This window comes from Schistocerca nitens, chromosome 2, assembly GCF_023898315.1.
Source record: "Schistocerca nitens isolate TAMUIC-IGC-003100 chromosome 2, iqSchNite1.1, whole genome shotgun sequence".
Taxonomy (NCBI): domain Eukaryota; kingdom Metazoa; phylum Arthropoda; class Insecta; order Orthoptera; family Acrididae; genus Schistocerca; species Schistocerca nitens.
The window spans coordinates 212,069,804-212,088,870 of record NC_064615.1 but is presented as its reverse complement, the minus strand read 5'-3'; the positions used below and the strand labels follow the sequence as shown (position 1 = coordinate 212,088,870).

Genomic DNA, 19,067 nt, shown 5'->3' with positions numbered 1-19,067 from the left:
ATCTAAAATGAGTTCACAGTCAAGCATTTAAACACTAATCCTCCAACATAAGTGTCAAGTTTTGTAGCCATTCTTCCATTCAAGCAGCAATTATTCAAAAGTGATGGCATTGTCCTAAAATGTTTAAAATCCGCTACACTCATAAAACAAATCCCTTAAAATAGATTTTCCCAGTGTTACCTGACCTGTCAAGATGTATGTTTGCAAATTGAGTGCACTGAACATGGGTTTTAGCATTGACCACTATTTACTTGCTGGGCAAATGAATGAACCATTTCTGTGAAACCTCTCACAGATAAAAATTTAAAAGTTCTGACTTGTTTTACTTTTTGATATTAAGCCTTGTGTTATCAATATTTGCAATAATAAAGTATAACAATCTCAGTAATTAATCTTTATTTGCAATAATAAAGTATAACAATCTCAGTAATTAATCTGTACTAAAGCATGTAAACAATATTAAGGATGGCCCTGAACATTTCTGCCATCACCCTGTTATGTAAATTCACGCAAACTATGGTAAGGAACACAGAATAAATTTTTTCACTTACTCAACTAAATATATATTCACATTTACCTGATTAGAAACAACTTTTCAAGTGCATTGTATTCAGGAACATATTCAGGTTCTTTATTATTCATCCATACTACCCTCAGTCATAAAAAATCATCCCTGAAATGCATTTCCTGCATGAAGATTCCACACGTTACTACTAGTTACTACTATTGGCAGCTGTGTTACCAGTATTTATATGCACACGTCCTGGCAGTGCCCATTAGTGAGAATCAAAAGTTAGAGCTGAAGCTTTCATTTCTCACTTTATCATGGAACTATCAGTTACTGTGAATAATGCATATCTCTTACCCTGTTGCATGTGATAACTCTATCCTCATTGTTTATAGCAGAAGCCTTCAATTTATCTGACACATTTGTTGTACTGAAGGCACATTCATTTCCAAAAAATGTAAAATTACAATGAGACCAGACCATCGCTCACCTTCAGTATGAATAACAGTTACGTTCTTTCCTTGGTGACAAAAGGTGGATAGACTGGGGAAGGCTGGGGAGCAAGAGCAGGTCATTCAGACCCAAGGTTTTCATGCATTTACATCTTTTGCCTCCCCTCACTCTTATCCTCACCCTCCCAACAGGTGGGAACTTGTGGTCTGAGTAACTGGCTGCTCCTTTCCTACCCTCCCCAACCTACCACTCTTTCTTCCCTGACACTAAGCACTGGCCATTCATTCTGCCTCCTGTTAATTTTACATTAATTATATAGTCATTCATGTTCTTTTGACTAGCATTTACTTTGGAATACTGCTAAATTATATTAAAATAACTGTGAATCATAAGATATAAGGGAAACATCTTGTGCTAAGTTAGGAATAAAAGCATTTTCTTTCTTGTTTGTTATGTCATCAATGTCTCATTTTGTTTCCAGTTTCATCATCTAGTGGAACCTCAAACTTTGCTACCCCAGCTCTTATGTTAAGTGCTTTTGGTGAGTATGAAAGAACTGATTTACAAAAACCATTGGTTTCATTTAATGTGTGAGTATGACATCTGTTTCTGATACTTGCATATTATTGGTAGTTCTTGGAAACTACAAACCATCACTTTTTGTTAGATTAAGAAGTGAGGTATTTGACATGAATGATCTTTCACACCTTTTGTCATAGCTTTGTGTGGTATTATTGATCATTGAAGCTACTGTCACCCTGTTTTACACTGAAAGTATATCTGGGGAATGTGATTTTAAGTATATGATTAGTCTGAAAAGTTGTTGGATATTCAGCCAGGTGGCATCAACCAAATGACCCATTTCAACAATGACACTTAGCCATTCTTAGAACAAAAAATACATCTATGGAGATATAAAGACATTTTATTTCTGTGATTTTTTTTTTTTTTCATATTTGGACTCCTTACCTACAGTTATGTATTTGTATATAGTAGTATCTCATTAGTATGTCAATCATTGCAACATTTTCACTTGTAGTACATCCACTATGGAAGTCCCAGTCCCAATTGCATTAATTACTTATTTAAAATGACTTGCTTATATATTCTCCCTCCCAGCTTACCATTTCCAATTTGGCGGTTGGTTGCTGCAACTTTGCCACCGAGAGTTCTGGGAAAGGTGGGAGTAGGACGTCTGCAGCCATGGGGTGAAGGAACACGCGGGGAGGCAGTTCTGTTTAGGGCCGGCAGCTTTGTGCATCAAACAGATCATTTTCTGTTGTAGAAATTATGCATGAGAATAGTTTATATAGGTTGGCAGTAGCCGTCAAAACTTCAGAATTCTACAGGCGAGTACTAAGGAAAGGCAGGTGTGAAGTTGTGGATAAACAATAAACTAAACTTTTATAAGCATTTAACTCAGTTGATGGTATTCTTTGTCCATGTTTAGCAATTGATTGATTCTGTCTGTGATCGTTTTCGGTTGAATGGTGGACAAAAATTCACCGATGAGGCATGTGGATATTGCACAAAAACTGAACATTCCTTCATCAATGTTGAATGCAATAGTGATCTAATAAAAACAACTGAAGTGGCATGTTTGGAAGGAGGACACAGCAAATGAAAACAAGTGTATGACAGTCAGTTTCCAGAACTGGAAAACGTGGCACTAAAGTGGATCAAAGACACTCAAGCTTTGAGTATTTTGATTGATGGTTTTATTATTCTTGCTAAAGCAAAATATTTGGCACAGAAAGTTGGACTCACAGATTTCGTATTGGATTTAGCCAATTTTGACATATTTGACACATTTTTGCTTCTTATATACTGAAGCATAATTTTTAGAACTTCTGGGTGTGATATTCTAAATACGTTCCTGAAAAGGCACAATTTGAATTATAATTTATTGTGATAGCATGTCAGGAAGTGTGATCACTTATTACCTCAAATCCTTAAATTTGGTACCCTTAATTCTGCATTTCCAATTTCCACCACCAAAAAAAATAAAATAAAAAAAATCATTACCAGATTCAAACAATGGAAAATCCAGTATGGAATGTAACAATATTATGACAATGATATTGCTACTCACTGTATAGTGAAGATGCTGAGTTACAGGTAGGCACAACAAAAACACTGTCAGAAAGTGAGCTTTTGGCCACCAAGGCCTTCATCATAAATGTGTATATATATATATATATATATATATATATATATATATATATATATATATATATATATATATATATATATATATATATATATATGTGTGTGTGTGTGTGTGTGTGTGTGTGTGTGTGTGTGTGTGACATTAACAAATTCAGTATTTTTCTGGGGTATGTTTTCCCACTTATCCCTTCAAAAATGTACTAATTAGATCCCACTGTACTTCATAGTGCACATCAGAAGGTATGTTATACAATTATTAATAATAGTATTGCTATTACATTCACATATTTAATTTGGAGGGACTTGGTCAAGTGAAGGAAGTCAGTATACAATATGGTTCTTAATGTGCTATGGTATATTATTATTCCATCCCTCTTCCATGATGTCTTTAACAGATGTCCTACTATCCTGTCTCTTCTTCTTGTCAATGTTTCCCTTTCCTCACCGATACTTCGGAGAATTTTCTCATTCCTTACCATATCAGTCAACCTAATTTTCAACATTCTTCTTTAGCACCACATCTCAATTCCTTTGATTCTCTTCTGTTCCAGTTTTCTCACAGTCCATGTTTCACTACTATGTAATGTTGTGCTCCAAACATAAAGTCTCAAAATTTTCTTCCTAAAATTAAGGCCTATATTTGATACTAGTAGACTTCTCTTGGTTAGGAATTCTGTTTTTGCCAGTGCTAGTCTGCTTCATATATCATGGGTTATTTTTCTGCCTAGGTAGCAGAATTCCTTATCTTCATCTACATTGTGCTCAGCAATCCTGATGTTAAGTTTCCCACTGTTCTCATTTCTGCTACTTCTCATCACTTTCGTCTTTCATTGATTTACTCTCAATCCATATTCTGTACTCACTAGACTGTTTGTTCTCTTCAACAAATTTTGTAATTTTTCTTTACTTTCACTGAGGGTAGCAAAGTCATCAGCAAATCTCATCATTGATATCCTCATACCTTGAATTTTAATTCACTCTTGAACCTTTCTTTTATTTCTGTCATTGCTTCTTTGATGTATAGAGTTAGCAATAGTGGTGAAAGACTACATCCCTGTTTTACACCCCTTTTAATCCAAGCACTTCTTTCTTGGTTTTCCACTCTTATTGTACCATCTTGGCTCTTGTATATTTCCCATCTTTCCCTATAGCAGATCAGCATTTTTTGCAGAATTTTGAACATCTTGCACATTTTCAAATGCTTTTTTTCAGGTCAACAAATATCACGAATGTGTCTTTATTCTTCTCTAGTCTTGCTTCTGTTATCAGCCGCAATATCAGAGATTTGTCTCTGGTGCCTGTACCTTTCCTAAAGCCGAACTGATCATCATTTAACACATCCTCAGTTTGCTAGCCCTATATATACTTACTTGGTGGTAAGGAAAATTGTGGCAGGATGTAAATAGTTTGAGGAAAGCAGATCACTCACTGAACAATAGAATCACTGAGGATTGGTAGAGGGAGAAAAGGGTGGGAAGTGGGAGGAAGGGTTGGAAAGGGGTACTTAGTAGTATGGAGGGAGGTAGCAGATATGTGGGATAGGAATGCAACATACAGGATCTGGAGCTGGTAATTTCGGACAGTGCAAGGTGGTGACATGGAGGCATAGATTGTGAGGGGGTGACAGGACAAAGGAAGGGAAGACTGTTGGGTAGAGGGTCTGGGTGCAGTGAGTTGGTGGAAACTGAGGCCAAGAGGATTACAGGAGCAAACAATGTGTTGTAAGGGGAACACCCACCTGCCAAGTTCACAGATACTGGTGCTGGTTGTAAGGATCCAGAGGGTGTGGGCTGTAAAGCAGCTGTTGACTTGAGCACATTGTGCCCAGCTGTGAATTCCATCACTGGATGGTCATCTCTGCTCTTTTCCGCAGTTTGGCAGTGGCCATTCATTCTAGTGGACTTATTCCCTAGAATATCCTAACAGTATTTAACAAGAATATTTATCATATTTTTTGCAGTGGTACGTGGATCATATCCCTAATCCCTTTATGTAGATGAAACTAACCAGTCACAAACTTAGAGACATCTCTAGATTCCTTTAACTCCTTTATGTTTATCTGTTGAGGATACCAACAAAAGAAAAGAGCAAAAGTTTTTCATGTTTATGGACTTCATGATAGATCATTGCACTGTGCAGTTCAGGATTCTCCTAATTGGTGAAGATACCATCTGCATAGGACAAGTCATTACCCTCCCAGGTGATTCTACCTGTTCCACTTCACACAGTTGTATAAAAATATTTCTAGGTGTTAAATTGATACGTTGCAGTCCAGAGAATTGTCACTAATGGCTAGAATTGGGACCTATGGTATATTTTCCTTCATTTTGAGTACACCCTTTTACATTTAATCCATATTTAAGACAAGGTGCCACTTATTATATAAAATAATATCAAATAAGCTTCAGGGACGTTGCAGCATATGGTAATAATAAAAGTATTCTACAAAAAATTGGCACCGAGAGTATTATGTTAAACCATGTCTAGCAAAACATATTGAGTGTAGCTATAGCAATCTATTCCACCATGTATTTTTGTTAATCACTTCTGCATATTGCATTCCGTGACCATATGTTCTATGATGTATGAGGTGTGATCAAAAGGTAATGGGAATTTTTTAAATTTTGTGGCCTTTATTAATCTGATTTCTACAGTTTTTTATCATGTTGGTACCGGTACACATGTTCCTGATGTATGTTTGCATTTTCGTCTGTTTTTAATATTTAATTTATTGTTGACAGGTTATATCTGTTTTCATGTGTTCAGTGAATTTTTAACTGTGGAAAAGCTGGATCAAAGAATTTGGTTAAATTGTGCATGGAAAAATGGAATAAAGAGAAGCACAAAATTTTAAATGTTGATTGAGGCTTTTCATTTATGAGTCAGAGGATTGAGATGATGATTAAGGCAATGACCATTCTGGCTAGCATATTAATTACTGATGACAATGTAATGTAATTGGATATATTTTCAAAAATTGACTTCCTGGGTGATGTCTGTATGACATTGTATTTGGTTAAAATTCAACAATTTTGGAAAAACCATTGCTGCTACACATTCCATGCCCAAAACAGCCAAAGAAGAAGTAATGAAAGGGGTTCTGAAAAATAATCGAATCACCTTCAGAGGGGTTGCAGATGATGTCTTTTCGCTCATGCCAAGCTACTTCTTTGGATGTTTTGGGCATGAAATGTGTAGCAGCAATGTTTTTTTCCAAAATTGTTGAATTTTGACCAAATACAATGTCATACAGACATTACTCAGGAATTGCTGAATGAAGTCAACAACAATCCACAACTCCTAAAGAAGGTGACAAAACATGGGTGGGGATTGCCTGAAGAGCCAAGACCAACAAAAATTGGACAAGTTCAATCACATGTGCAGGTTCTTCTCACTGTTCTCCTAGATTACAGTTGGGTAGTGCATCAGGAGTTTGTTAGTCATACGGTCAATAAGGAATACTACGTGGAAGTTGTGCAGAATTTGCTTGAAGTAATCCAAAGGAACCAAGCAGAATTGTGGCAAGGCACTCATGGAAACTGCATCACAATGATGCTCTTGCTCATACCTCAATGCTTGTTCATGATTTTTTGGCAAAAAACGAAACCATTATGTTGCCTCAGCCCACTGTATTTGCGGAACTGGCCCCCCACCCCCGTGACTTCTTTCTATTCTTGAGGCTGAAGACTGAAGAGATCCATGAAAGGATATCATTTTGCCAGCATTGATGAGATAAAAACAGATTCGCTAGAGGAGCTGAATGCCATAACAAAAATGAGTTCCAGAAGTGCTTCCAAGGCTGGAAAAAGGCCTGGCACAAGTGTGTTATATCGAAGGGGGATTACTGTGAAAGGGACGAAGTTGATGCTGTTGAATAAATCAGAAGAAAAATAAAAATTCCCATTACTTTTTGATCCCATATAGTATGTGGGGAGATGTGACCCCTAACACAGCATGAAAAAACTGCCGTGCATATGCTCCACAGAAGTAGTACATATGTACTGAGTGAGATATAGGCACCTGCAAGGGTTCCTGCCTCCATCCCCCTCCCCCTCTCCCCATCCCTCTCTCCCCCTCCCCCTCCCCCTCTCAAATCCCACCCCAGAACCTGGAGCAAAGTTTTTTTTACTCATAATAGTATTCTGTCAACTTTCAGCAATGATTGTGTATGACTCTAGTCAACTGTGTATCTAACATTCCTGAATGTGAAGGGAAATATTGTGACTTTAAGAATGACTATAATGTTTTTTCACTCTGTTGACCAGAAATTATGTCCATTGCTTATTGCAGCGAGGGGTTTGGTACTGTTCTGTAGTCAAGATGGGTGGAAACCATTACAGAACTGTGTCGTAATAGTGTCAAAAACTATTGAAGTGCAGAAAGGGACCAGCCCCTACAGCCTGCATTGGCATGTGTATTCAGATTTCAGTTCCTAGTATAACATAAACATGGTTGCAGTAGATATTTATCATTCATCCCCAACTTCCCTATGGATGCTACCTCCCCATCAAGCGCAGTGGGTACACAGTAGCTGTTTACCCTTTGTCTGTGGACATAGAACTACATCAGTTTTCTGATTGTACATTCGGTCTCAGGCAATAAAATTACTGTAGAACACAGTCATGCTGTAATCTATGGAGCCAAATACATCAGTCAAAAAAACCATTTCATGGGCTAGGGTGAAAGAAGAAATGAGAAATTTCAAGGTTGAAAAGCTTCATCTAGTATAATGGCCCTGAGTTACACTTTACCCAATCAGCTCAAAAAACTTTAGCTTAGAAAAGCATGTTTTTTTCCATTCATAGTTATTCCAGTATAAATTAAAGTATGTAAATATGAAAGTAATGCAGTAAATCCATGAACATGATCAGCTGTGAAATTCTGTGTGCAAACAATGTCATCAGAGTCAGATGAGTGTTTTTTAAAAGTTTATCCCTGTTCCTCCACTTTGAGGAACATTAAAGAGAGATTATGTGTTCTTTATTTTTGTTGGCATTCAAGAGAATTTTCTGTCATTCTTTTTTAAATTTCAGATTTTTAAATTTCATTGCCAGCCTAACATTATTGGATTGTGAATTAATTTTTGTGCAATATTTTCTAGCTATATTTCTTAACTTGTTGGTTTTTAAAGTGGAATTTCCATATGCTACTGAAATATGCTTGCCACTTGCATTATCGAAGTAATCTACCTTAAAAGTTCCAGGGGAACAACTGTCAATTGTTAGAGATAACATAAATTTTGTATACATGCCACCAGTATTAGTCCTTGGCGAGGGACACATTTTCATACTCACCAATTCAGTTATATGAAAAATGGCAATTTTAGAATCTTGCACCCTCTTGGATAAATTTCTTTGATTGCCCATGTAAATGGGATGATGATAATTGAAGCAATTATAAACAAACTTCTGTTGCAAGCAATATGAATTTTAATTGATGAAACATAGAATAAAGCACAAATGGAAGGTTACTATGCTATTAGCTTTCAGAATAGTCATTCAGTGAAAGAGGAGAAATTGTTTGAGAAAATGAGGCCATTAAAACTGTTGTACAGCGAATTTGCTAAAGACCTTGGAAGATGAACTAGGGCAGGAAAAGAACGAAATAAATGCTTATTGTAATGCATATTTCAACTTTTCTAGTAAGCTACCTTGCAATGAACAGTAGTTTTTATGTTCTTCAAAAATGCCTATTAATTAGTAAGATTATTGTCTTGTGTTTAGATTCTTCATCTTGAAACTGAACTACTATACAGCAAAGCTTCAGTAACAGTCAGCTCCATTACAGAACATTCCATCCTTACAAAAAAATGTGTTGATCAATGTTTCTTATGAATAACACTTATTTATTACCAGTTGTGCTGAAACATGGCTTCAGCAGTGTTTTTAATCAGCAACAGACCCACACTAGTTTTCTCTATAAAATGGAGATCTTCTTTAAGATAGATATACAAATAAATTTTGTAGATTAATACTTATTATGGAAGCTTGTACACTTAAAGAGGTGATGCATATTACTGAAGCTCAAATATAATTTTATAATAGCAAGTTCCTTACTTAGGAAGAAGCATGTAGATGATTCTAAGAACTGTAAGATTCTGTCTTAATTTTCCAACAGCACCCGATCGTTTTGGGCAAGCAGGGGTTCCTGGTACTCCAGGACTTCCAGGGCCTCCATCATATGCATTTGCTGGGGCTCCCGCATTAGGTATCCGGCCAACACAAGTTAACAGACCATACTATTCTACAACAGTTCGTGGACCCCCACCTCCACCACAACCATCAACAACAATGGCAGCAACGTCGACTACTACTCATAAAAGTACAGGTAACAGATGTTCCTACTAATCTGTGCAATGCATAGGCATTTAATTTTGTGCTCGTGTTATTATTGAGTATCTTCACACTTTTTGTGTAACAGCTCATTCAAAAACCACTGGTTGCAAGCGCACCATGAATACAATTAATTGCTACCTTTTCTAAGCTAAGAACAGAAAAGTAATGCATTACCTGTACTTATGTTGCTGCTTTCTGATTTTCCATGTAGTTTAATTTATTATATTCAATTTATAGCTACAAGAATGTATTGAGCAAGCAATAAAGGAAAGCTAAGTAAAGTATGGAAAAAATTAAAACTCTGAGAGAAGAAATAAAAACTTTGCTGTTCGCCAATGACATGTAATTTGCAGAGATTGCAAAGGGCTTGGAAGAACAGTTGAACGCATTGGTTGATGTTATGAAAAGAGGTTATAAGATGAACTGCAACAAAAGTAAAATGAGGGTAATAGAATATAACTTAATTAAATCAGGTGATGCTGGTATAATTAGGCTGGTGAACCCAACAATGCTTCACCATTGCTTAACATGTATGCTAAATGTGTATGGGAATTGGATATATGTCCTAATCTCCTTTTTCCCCCCTTCTCCCAGCTCATATTATTGTGCTCCCTCTCTTCTCTTTGTACATCATCTCCTCCTTCCACTCTTTCTGTCCGTCACCTCCTCCTCCTCCTCCTCCTCATCATCATCATCATCATCATCATCATCATCACCCCCCCTCCCCCCCTCCCCTCCTTACCGTCAGACTTGTTTATTGTTATTGCAAACAAAACCTTGATTGAGAATTGAGTTCACTTAAAATGAGTGGGTAAATCAGTTGAGATCATGGGTATGTGGAGTGCAAGAGACATCTTCAGCTGCTGGATCTGTGTGAGTAGTAACTTCAGTGACAGTATTTATAAAAGATTAATCTGTGAACACAAATTCCTGTATTCTGTTAGAACAGACTGTGAAGAACATAACAAAACAGCATATTGCTGTGTATACAATTTTTGTTTAAATTTTATATATGGAAAAAGAATATATATGAAATATAAAAATTCTCTAATGGTTTAAATGCCCTGCTATTGATGTTAAAACTGATTGTGAGAAAGAAAAGAAAACTGTACATTTTCACTGCACAGCATTTTCTTTCTCAGTCATATTAAACAGAAAACTTGTACACTGCTGCATAAAAAATGTAGCTTATGTTTACTAGAGTAACATGTTAAAATCTAAAGTAAATAGGTCAAGAACTTTTCTAGATTTTTGGTAACACAGAATATCTTGTGTTTCTATAGTAGTGTAGGTTAGGAAAAGGCACACTAAACCTGCTTGATAAGTTTGCTATTTGAGTATTAAAACAACTGACAGCTAAAGTAGAAAGGATGTAAAATGCAGACCAGCATTAGCAAGAAAAGCATTTTTTGGAAAAGAAAGTTTTTAATACTTAAGTAAATATACATGCTAGGAAGCTTTTTCTGAAGGTGTTTAGAGTGTAGCCTTGTATAGAGTGAAACATGGATGATAAACAGTTCAGGCAGGAAGAGAATAGAAGATTTTGAAATGTTGTGCTACAGAAGAATCTTGAAAATTAAATGGTTAGATCAAATAACTGATGAGGAGCTACTTAACTGAATTAAAAAGAAAAGGAAAGAGATATAACTTGATGGAATCAGTTGACAGGATACATCCTGATGCATTTCAGGATCATCAGTTTGCTAACAGAAAGGAGGAGGAAGGGGTTGAAAATTGTAGAGGGAGACCAAGGCTCGAATACAGGAAACAGATTCGAATGGGTGTAAGCTTCTACAATTATGTATAGGTGAAGAGGTTTCCATAGGATAGAGTAATGTGGAAAGGAAAGGTTGCATTCTTTTCAGGGAAAACTAGTGAAAAAATTTAGGGGACCAGATTTGAGGCTGACTACTGCCAACATACGTTTAGTGCAAGGACCATTAACATAAGATAAGAAAAATTAGGGCTTGTATGAGGCATATAGATAGTCAGTTTTCCCTCACTATATTTGCTAGTGGAATGGGAAAGAAAATGAATAGCAGAAGTACAGTGTACCCTCTGTCATGCAGTGTGTGGTGGCTTGTGGAGTATTTATGTAGTTGCAGATGTAGTTACTGAAATATCTTTTTTGCATTGAAAATGTGCATTGTTTTTATACTGATTACTGAATTACTGGACAGCTCTTAAAAATAAATTAATTACTTGCCAGTATGTTGGATGTTTATCGATGAAGTTTTGATCATGGCTACTGGATTGACAGACAATATTGAGTGATACTGAAAATGTTTATGCTAAGTAGGAATAGGTGATATCCAGAAAGTAGTAAATTTGTTAACTTCCATGTCAGGAGATTCTTCTATCAAAAGAACAGAAAGGATTGGAAAAAGAATACAAGTACCTAAGGATATAGGAAAAGTCACACACGACGCTAAGGGGGGAAATGGACTGTTAGAACTGGACAATATTTGAAAACATGAGCACTTAGAACTTGCAGACAGTGAGCAAATCAAAGATGAGGAAGTTTGTTATGAATGCACTCAAAAGAGCAGTGATGGCAGTTGTGGTAGTAGTGGAAGTGGCAACCAAATCACTGACACTACTGCTAAGAAAACTGGAAGAAACACGGGGTTTATATAAAATCCAGTAAATAAAATATGTTGTGAAAATGAAGATAAAAGCAGCATTTAAGCCTTCGTTAGAGATCGTGTGTGGTACCATTATGAAATACTCCTTGAAATGCTTTGCTGAGGGCTAAAATCATTTAATATCTAAATTTAAATCTCTCTTCCAAAAGTTTAGTTTGGTTCATTTCTGAAGTCCACAAATGTTGCAGTTGCACCACACATCATCCCACAGGAAGACTTGATGTGGCTCAAAAGTGTCAAAGTTGGCAATGACACTATCAATCTACCAAACATTTCAGGCAGCATGGAGACATACAAGCTTGCAGTCACAGAGGTGAGCATAAATGACCTGCAGAAACAATGTGTCATTATTGCAATTTCTAAACGTAATTATACATTCTTTAAAAGCTATCTTGTTAAACATCTATATCAAGTTTCTATCATCTTTTTTACAGGCAAACTTGGAACATGAAGTATGTGTTGGACACGATCCTGAGATATCTAGCCACTGCCGTTATTTGAAATACTGTGCACTTGATGTATTTGCATCCAATTTGACATTATATTACAACACTCCATACTTCTGCTCTATTAATGGGTAAGTATTAGTAAAAACTTCATTATTGCATTATTGAAAACATCTTTACTAATTCAGAAGCGTGATGGAATAAGGTTATCTGGAGCAACTGGGGGGAAGCACAAGTGTATGATGTGCAACATTGAAACAGTAGTTTACTTACTTTTGTAACCGTTTCACTACTAAATAATCTTAATATGTGGTGACTTCGCTTTTTCATATGCCAAATTCTTTTTTCTCTCATTGTAATCCATTCCTCAAATCTCACCTACTTACATATGTGTTCTTCCCATCTCTGCGGTTACTTAAAGTCCAAGTCCACCCACTTCCTTTCATATGCCCCTGTGCTCATTCTCTCCCATCATCTGCTTGTTATAATTTTGCTATTTCTTTCATTTGCACATCTTCTGCAAAAGTTACACTGCTTCGTTTCAATCCTAAATAACTGGAACATGTCTCTGTTGCTCTTTTTATTCCTGTTTCTGTTTAAGTTTGAAATGTCAGTTTTCTCTTAGTATGCACTGGGGTGACAAGTCATGGTATAGTGATGTGTACATAATTTTATCCTTTTTGGTTAGGGAACATGACAGCTGTTTTTATAAATTTCCTACATTGTAATGAATATAACAGAGGGAAACATTCCACATGGGAAAAATATATCTAAAAACAAAGATGATGTGACTTACCAAACAAAAGCGCTGGCATGTCGATAGACATGCAAACAAACACAAACATACACACAAAATTCAAGCTTTTGCAACCAACGGTTGCTTCATCAGGAAAGAGGGAAGGAGAGGGAAAGTCGAAAGGATGTGGGTTTTAAGGGAGAGGGTAAGGAGTCATTCCAATCCCGGGAGTGGAAAGATTTACCTTAGGGGGGAAAGGGACAGGTATACACTTGTGCGCGCGTGCGCACACACACACACACACACACACACACACACACACACACACACACACACACACACATATCCATCCGCACATACACAGACACAAGCAGACATTTGTTAGTAATTATATGCACATCTACAGATGTGGTAGTACATATGCACAAGGTATATAAGAGCAGTGCATTGGTGGAATTGTCATTCATATGAACTGTGATTCATATGAAAAATCTTCAGACATGATTATGGCCACACAATGGGAATCAACAGACTTGGAACATGGAATAATTGTAGGAGTTACATGTATCAAACAGATCATTTTGGAAACCACTAGAGAATTCAGTACTCTGAGGTCCACTGTCTCAGGAGTTTGCCAAGAATACCAAATTTCAGGCGTTACCTCTCACCATGGACAACAGAGAGCAGCAGCATTTTCATCGAGTTCTCAGTGCTAACAGACAAGCAACGCTGCATGAAATAGCCACAGAAATCAATGTGGGATGTACAACAAACACATCCATTAGGACAGTGTGGCAAAGTTTGGTGTTAATAGGCTAAAGCCACAGATAATGCCTTTGCCAACATCACATCATCACCTGCAGCACCTCTCCTTGGCTTGTGACCATATCAGTTGGACCCTAGATTACTGGAACACCAGTTTAGTTGGTAAGAGCTGGCGGTAGGGTTCGTGTGGCACGGTCTCCACAAAGCCATGAACCCAAGTCATCAACAAGAAGGCAGTGTGCAAGCTGGTGGTGGCCTCATAATGGTGTGGAATGTTACATGGAATGGGCTGGGTCCTCTGGTCAAACTGAACCAAAGATTGACTGGAAATGGAGATGTTCAGCTACTTGAAGACCATTTGCAGCCATTCATGGACTTCATATTCCCAAACAATGATGGAACTTTCAGGGATGACAGTGCACCATGTCACTGGTCCCAAATTTTTCGTGACTGATTTGAAGAACATTCTGGACAATTCAAGCAAATGATTTGGCCACCCAGACTGCCTGGCATGAATCTCATCAAACATTTATGGGACATAATTGAGAGGTCAGTTTGTGCACAAAATCCTGCAGAAGCAAAACTTCCGCAATTATGGATGGCTATAGAGGCAGCATGGCTCAGTATTTCTGCAGGGGACTTCCAACAACTTGTCGAGTCCTTGACATTGCACTACACTGGGCAAAAAGAAGGTCTGATACAATATTAGGAGGTTCCCGTGACTTCTGCTACCTCAGTGTATGTTCGCTTTATAGTTCTCTTGTTTTCTATACATTTATCTTCATTTATTTTTTCTTCCTTTCCACATTAATATGTCTGAAACATGACTCTTTCTGACTGGGCTGGGTTGGAGCTGATGCAACCATTTCCTTTCCACTCATTTTCTATCTCCTTTCATTTTCAAAAGCATTAACCCCCACAGCTTTACATAAGTATAATAGAATACGGTATATAATCTAGGAAAGTAACATGATACTGCCAAATAAAATAGATTAAAGTAGTTGCTTTTACTCTGTAAAATGTCAATGAGCTGCTAAGATACTCTTAGATATAATATGCATAGTGAAAATCACCAGTGTAAATATTTTATTTAAATGTAGAATGGTTCATAAGAGGAATGTTTTTGTTAAGTGTGACCAGTTTCACATTAAACAAAATGTCACATTAAAAAAATATTACTACGCCTTAATCTACATTAAAGATTCCAGCAATGTGGAGGCACTTAACATAACAATCAATCAACTCAACCAACTTCTGAACTCTGTTCACAAAAAAATGTGCTGTTTGATGTTTCACCCATGGCTGCATGGCCATTTTAACATCGACATGATGCTGACTACCTAAATGGTTTTCTTCTGTTAAAATGCAAGAACAATTGACAAAAAAAAAGTTTACTCAAGTACCATGCCTTAACTGAGCTTTCTGCATGGACTGTTGTATCTAATCTATTGTGGTGTAAAATAACATACTCTTGCTTTGTCTCCAGTGATAATTTAGCATGAAACTTCACCATTCAAGGATGTTTTTTTTTTTTTTTTTTTTTTCTTCATGCCAGTGATCATTTTTGCACACAATGTGAGCAGAGCTCAAAATAGTTCACACATTCTGTAACATTTTCATAAATAATCATTCTTGAAATTTGGAGACTCCTTAATTAGCATCAAATTCCAAAACTTTATTTTTAATTTATACATTAACTTTCTGAACTAGTCTTCACACATGTTGATGAATGTTAATATAACCATGTAACTTACTTTCTTATGGCCCATATTGTGTTTTCCATGTTGTAGTTGTGGTGCAAGCCTCTTCATCACTGAATAATTACTGCAACCTACATCCTTCTGAATCTGCTTAGTGTATTCATCTCTTGGTCTACCTGTATGATTTTTACCCTCCATGCGTCCCTCCAATACTAAATTGGTGATCCCTTAATGCCTCAGAACGTGTCCTACCAACTGGTCCCTTCTTCTAGTCAAGTTGTGCCACAAATTCCTCTTCTCCCCAATTCTGTTCAGTACCTCCTCATTAGTTATGTGATATACCCATCTAATCTTCAGCATTCTTCTGTAGCACTGCATTTTGAAAACTTCTATTCTCTTCCTGCCCACACTGTTTATCGTCCATGTTTCACTTCCATACATGGCTACATCCCATACAAATACTTTCAGAAGAGACTTCCTAACATTTAAATCTGTATGTGATGTTAACAAGTTTCTCTTCTTCAGAAACACTTAGTGTCATAGCCAGTCTACATTTTATATCCCCTCTACTTTGACCATCGTCAGTTATTTTGCTCTCCAAATAGAAAAACTCATTTACTGCTTTAAGTGTGTCATTTTCTAGTCTAATTCTCTCAGCATCACCTGATTTAATTCGACAGCAGTTCATTATCCTCATTTCGCTTCTGTTGATATTCACCTTATATCCTCCTTTCAAGACACTGTCCATTCCGTTCAGTTGCCCTTCCAAATCCTTTGCTGTCTCTGACAGAATTACACTGTCTTTGGCAAACATCAGAGTTTTTCAGAATGAGATTTTCACTCTGCAGTGGAGTGTGCGCTGATATGCGAACGCTTCTGTAAAGTTTGGAAGGTAGGAGACGAGGTACTGGCAGAAGTAAAGCTGAGAGTACCGGGCGTGAGTCGTGCTTCGGTAGCTCAGTTGGTAGAGCACTTGCCCGCGAAAGGCAAAGGTCCCGAGTTCGAGTCTCGGTCGGGCACACAGTTTTAATCTGCCAGAAAGTTTCATATCAGAGTTTTTATTTCTTCTCCATGGATTTTAATTCCTATTCCAATTTTTTATTTTGTTTCCTTTACTGCTTGCTCTATATATAGATTAAATAACATCAGGGATAGGCTACAACCCTACTTCCCTTTCATGCCCCTCGACTCTTATAACTGCCATCTGGTTTCTGTACAAATTGTAAATAGCATTTTGCTCCCTGTATTTTACACCTGCCACCTTCAGAATTTGAAAGAGAGTATTCCAGTCAACATTGTCAAAACCTTTCTCTAAGTCAAGAAATGACAGAAACATAGGTTGGCCTTTCCTTAACCTATCCTCTAAGGTAAGTCATAGAGTTAGTATTGCCTTGTGTATTCCATCATCTCTACAGAATCCAAACTGATCTTCCCCAAGGTTAGCTTCTATCAGTTTTTCCATTTGCTTGTGAAGAATTCGTCTTAGTATTTTGCAGTCATGACTTATTAAACTGACTAGTAATTTTCACACCTGTCAACACCTGCTTTCTTTGGGATTGCAATTACTATATTCTTCTGGACGTCTGAAGGTATTCCACTTGTCTCATACATATTGCTCACCAGATGGAAGAGTTTTGTCATGTCTGGCTCTCTCAAGGCTATCAGTAGATGTAATGGATTGTTATCTACTCCCGGGCCTTGTTTTGACTTAAGTCTTTCAGTGCTCTGTCAAATTCTTCACGCAGTGTCATATCTCCCATTTCATCTTCATCTACATCCTCTTCAATTTCCATACTACTGTCCTCAAGTACATGTCCCTTGTATGGACCCTCTTTATACTCCTTCCACCTTTCACTTTCTCTTCTTTGCTTAAGACTGGTTTTCCATCTGAGCTCTTATTCATACAGGTGGTTCTCTTTTCTCCAAAGGTCTCTTTAATTTTCCTGTGGGCAGTATCTATCTTACCCTCTAGTGATATATGCTTTTACATCCTTAAATCTGTTCTCTAGCTATGTCTGCTTTGCCATTTTGCACTTCCTGTTGATCACATTTTTGAGGCATTTGTATTCCTTTTCCCCTGCTTCATTTACTGCATTTTTATATTTTCTACTTTTGTCAATTAAATTAAATATCTCTTCTGTTACCCAAGGATTTCAACTAACCCTCATCTTTTTATTTACTTCATCCTCTGCTGCCTTCACTGTTTCGTCTCCCAAAGCTATCTATTCTTCTTCTACCATATTTCTTTCCCATGTTCTTGTCAACCATTTCCTAATGCTCTCTCTGAAACTCTCTACAACCTCTGGTTCTTTCAGTTTATCCAGGTCCCTTCTCCTTAAATTCCTACCTTTTTGCAGTTTCTTCAGTTTTAATCTACAGTTCATAACCAATAAATTGTGGTCAGAGTCCACATCTGCTCCTGAAAATGTCTTACAATTTAAAACCTGGTTCCTAAATCTCTATATTACCATTATATTATCTATCTGAATCCTTCCAATGTCTCCAGCCCTCTTCAATGTATACAGCCTTCTTTCATTTTTCTTGAACCAAGTGTTAGCTATGATTAAGTAATGCTCTGTGCAAAATTCTACCAGACAGCTTCCTCCTTCATTCCTTACTTACAGTCCCTATTCACCTACTACTTCTCCCTCTTTTCCTTCTCCTACTATCGAATTCCAGTTCCCCATGGCTATTAAATTTTCATCTCCCTTAACTATCTGAATAATTTATTTCATCACATCATACATTTCTTCAATCTCTTTGTCACCTGTGGAGCTAGTTGGCATATAAACTTGTACTACTGTGTTAGGCGTTGACTTTGTGTCTATTTTGTCTACAATAATGCATTCACTATGGTGTTCATAATAGCTTATCTGTGTTCCTGTTTTTCTTTTTTATTCATTATTATACCCAATTAAAGGATCGGACATTCCATGCTCCGATCCTAAGAACGCCAGTTTTGTTTCTCCTGATAATGATGCCCTCCTGACTAGTCCCAGCCCAGAGATCTTAAAGGGGGACTATTCTGACTCCAGAATATTTTACCCAAGAGCATGCCATCATCATTTAACCATATGGTAAAGCTGCATGCCCTTGGGAAAAACTACGTTTGTAGTTTCACCTTGCTTTCAGCTGTTCACAATACCAGCACAGCAAGGCAGTTTTGGTTGATGTTACAAGGCCGGATCAGTCAGTCATCCAGACTGTTGGCCCTGCTACTACTGAAAAGGCTGCTGTTCCTCTTCAGGAACCACATGTTTGTCTGGCCTCTCAACAGATAACCCTCCATTGTTGTTGCACCTGTGGTACG

At 37.1% G+C, this 19,067-nt stretch overlaps 1 protein-coding gene across 1 annotated transcript in view; it reads left to right on the top strand.

Annotated features, from left to right (window-relative positions):
• LOC126234930 (inter-alpha-trypsin inhibitor heavy chain H4-like) overlaps positions 1 to 19,067 on the top strand; it is a 194,105-nt gene that overhangs the window by 172,511 nt on the left and 2,527 nt on the right. Inside the window, exons 13-16 of the mRNA XM_049943670.1 lie at positions 1,443 to 1,502; positions 9,248 to 9,457; positions 12,299 to 12,423; positions 12,545 to 12,687. Of these exons, the coding sequence (XP_049799627.1) occupies positions 1,443 to 1,502; positions 9,248 to 9,457; positions 12,299 to 12,423; positions 12,545 to 12,687 (538 nt within the window). The remainder of the gene's footprint in view (positions 1 to 1,442; positions 1,503 to 9,247; positions 9,458 to 12,298; positions 12,424 to 12,544; positions 12,688 to 19,067) is intronic.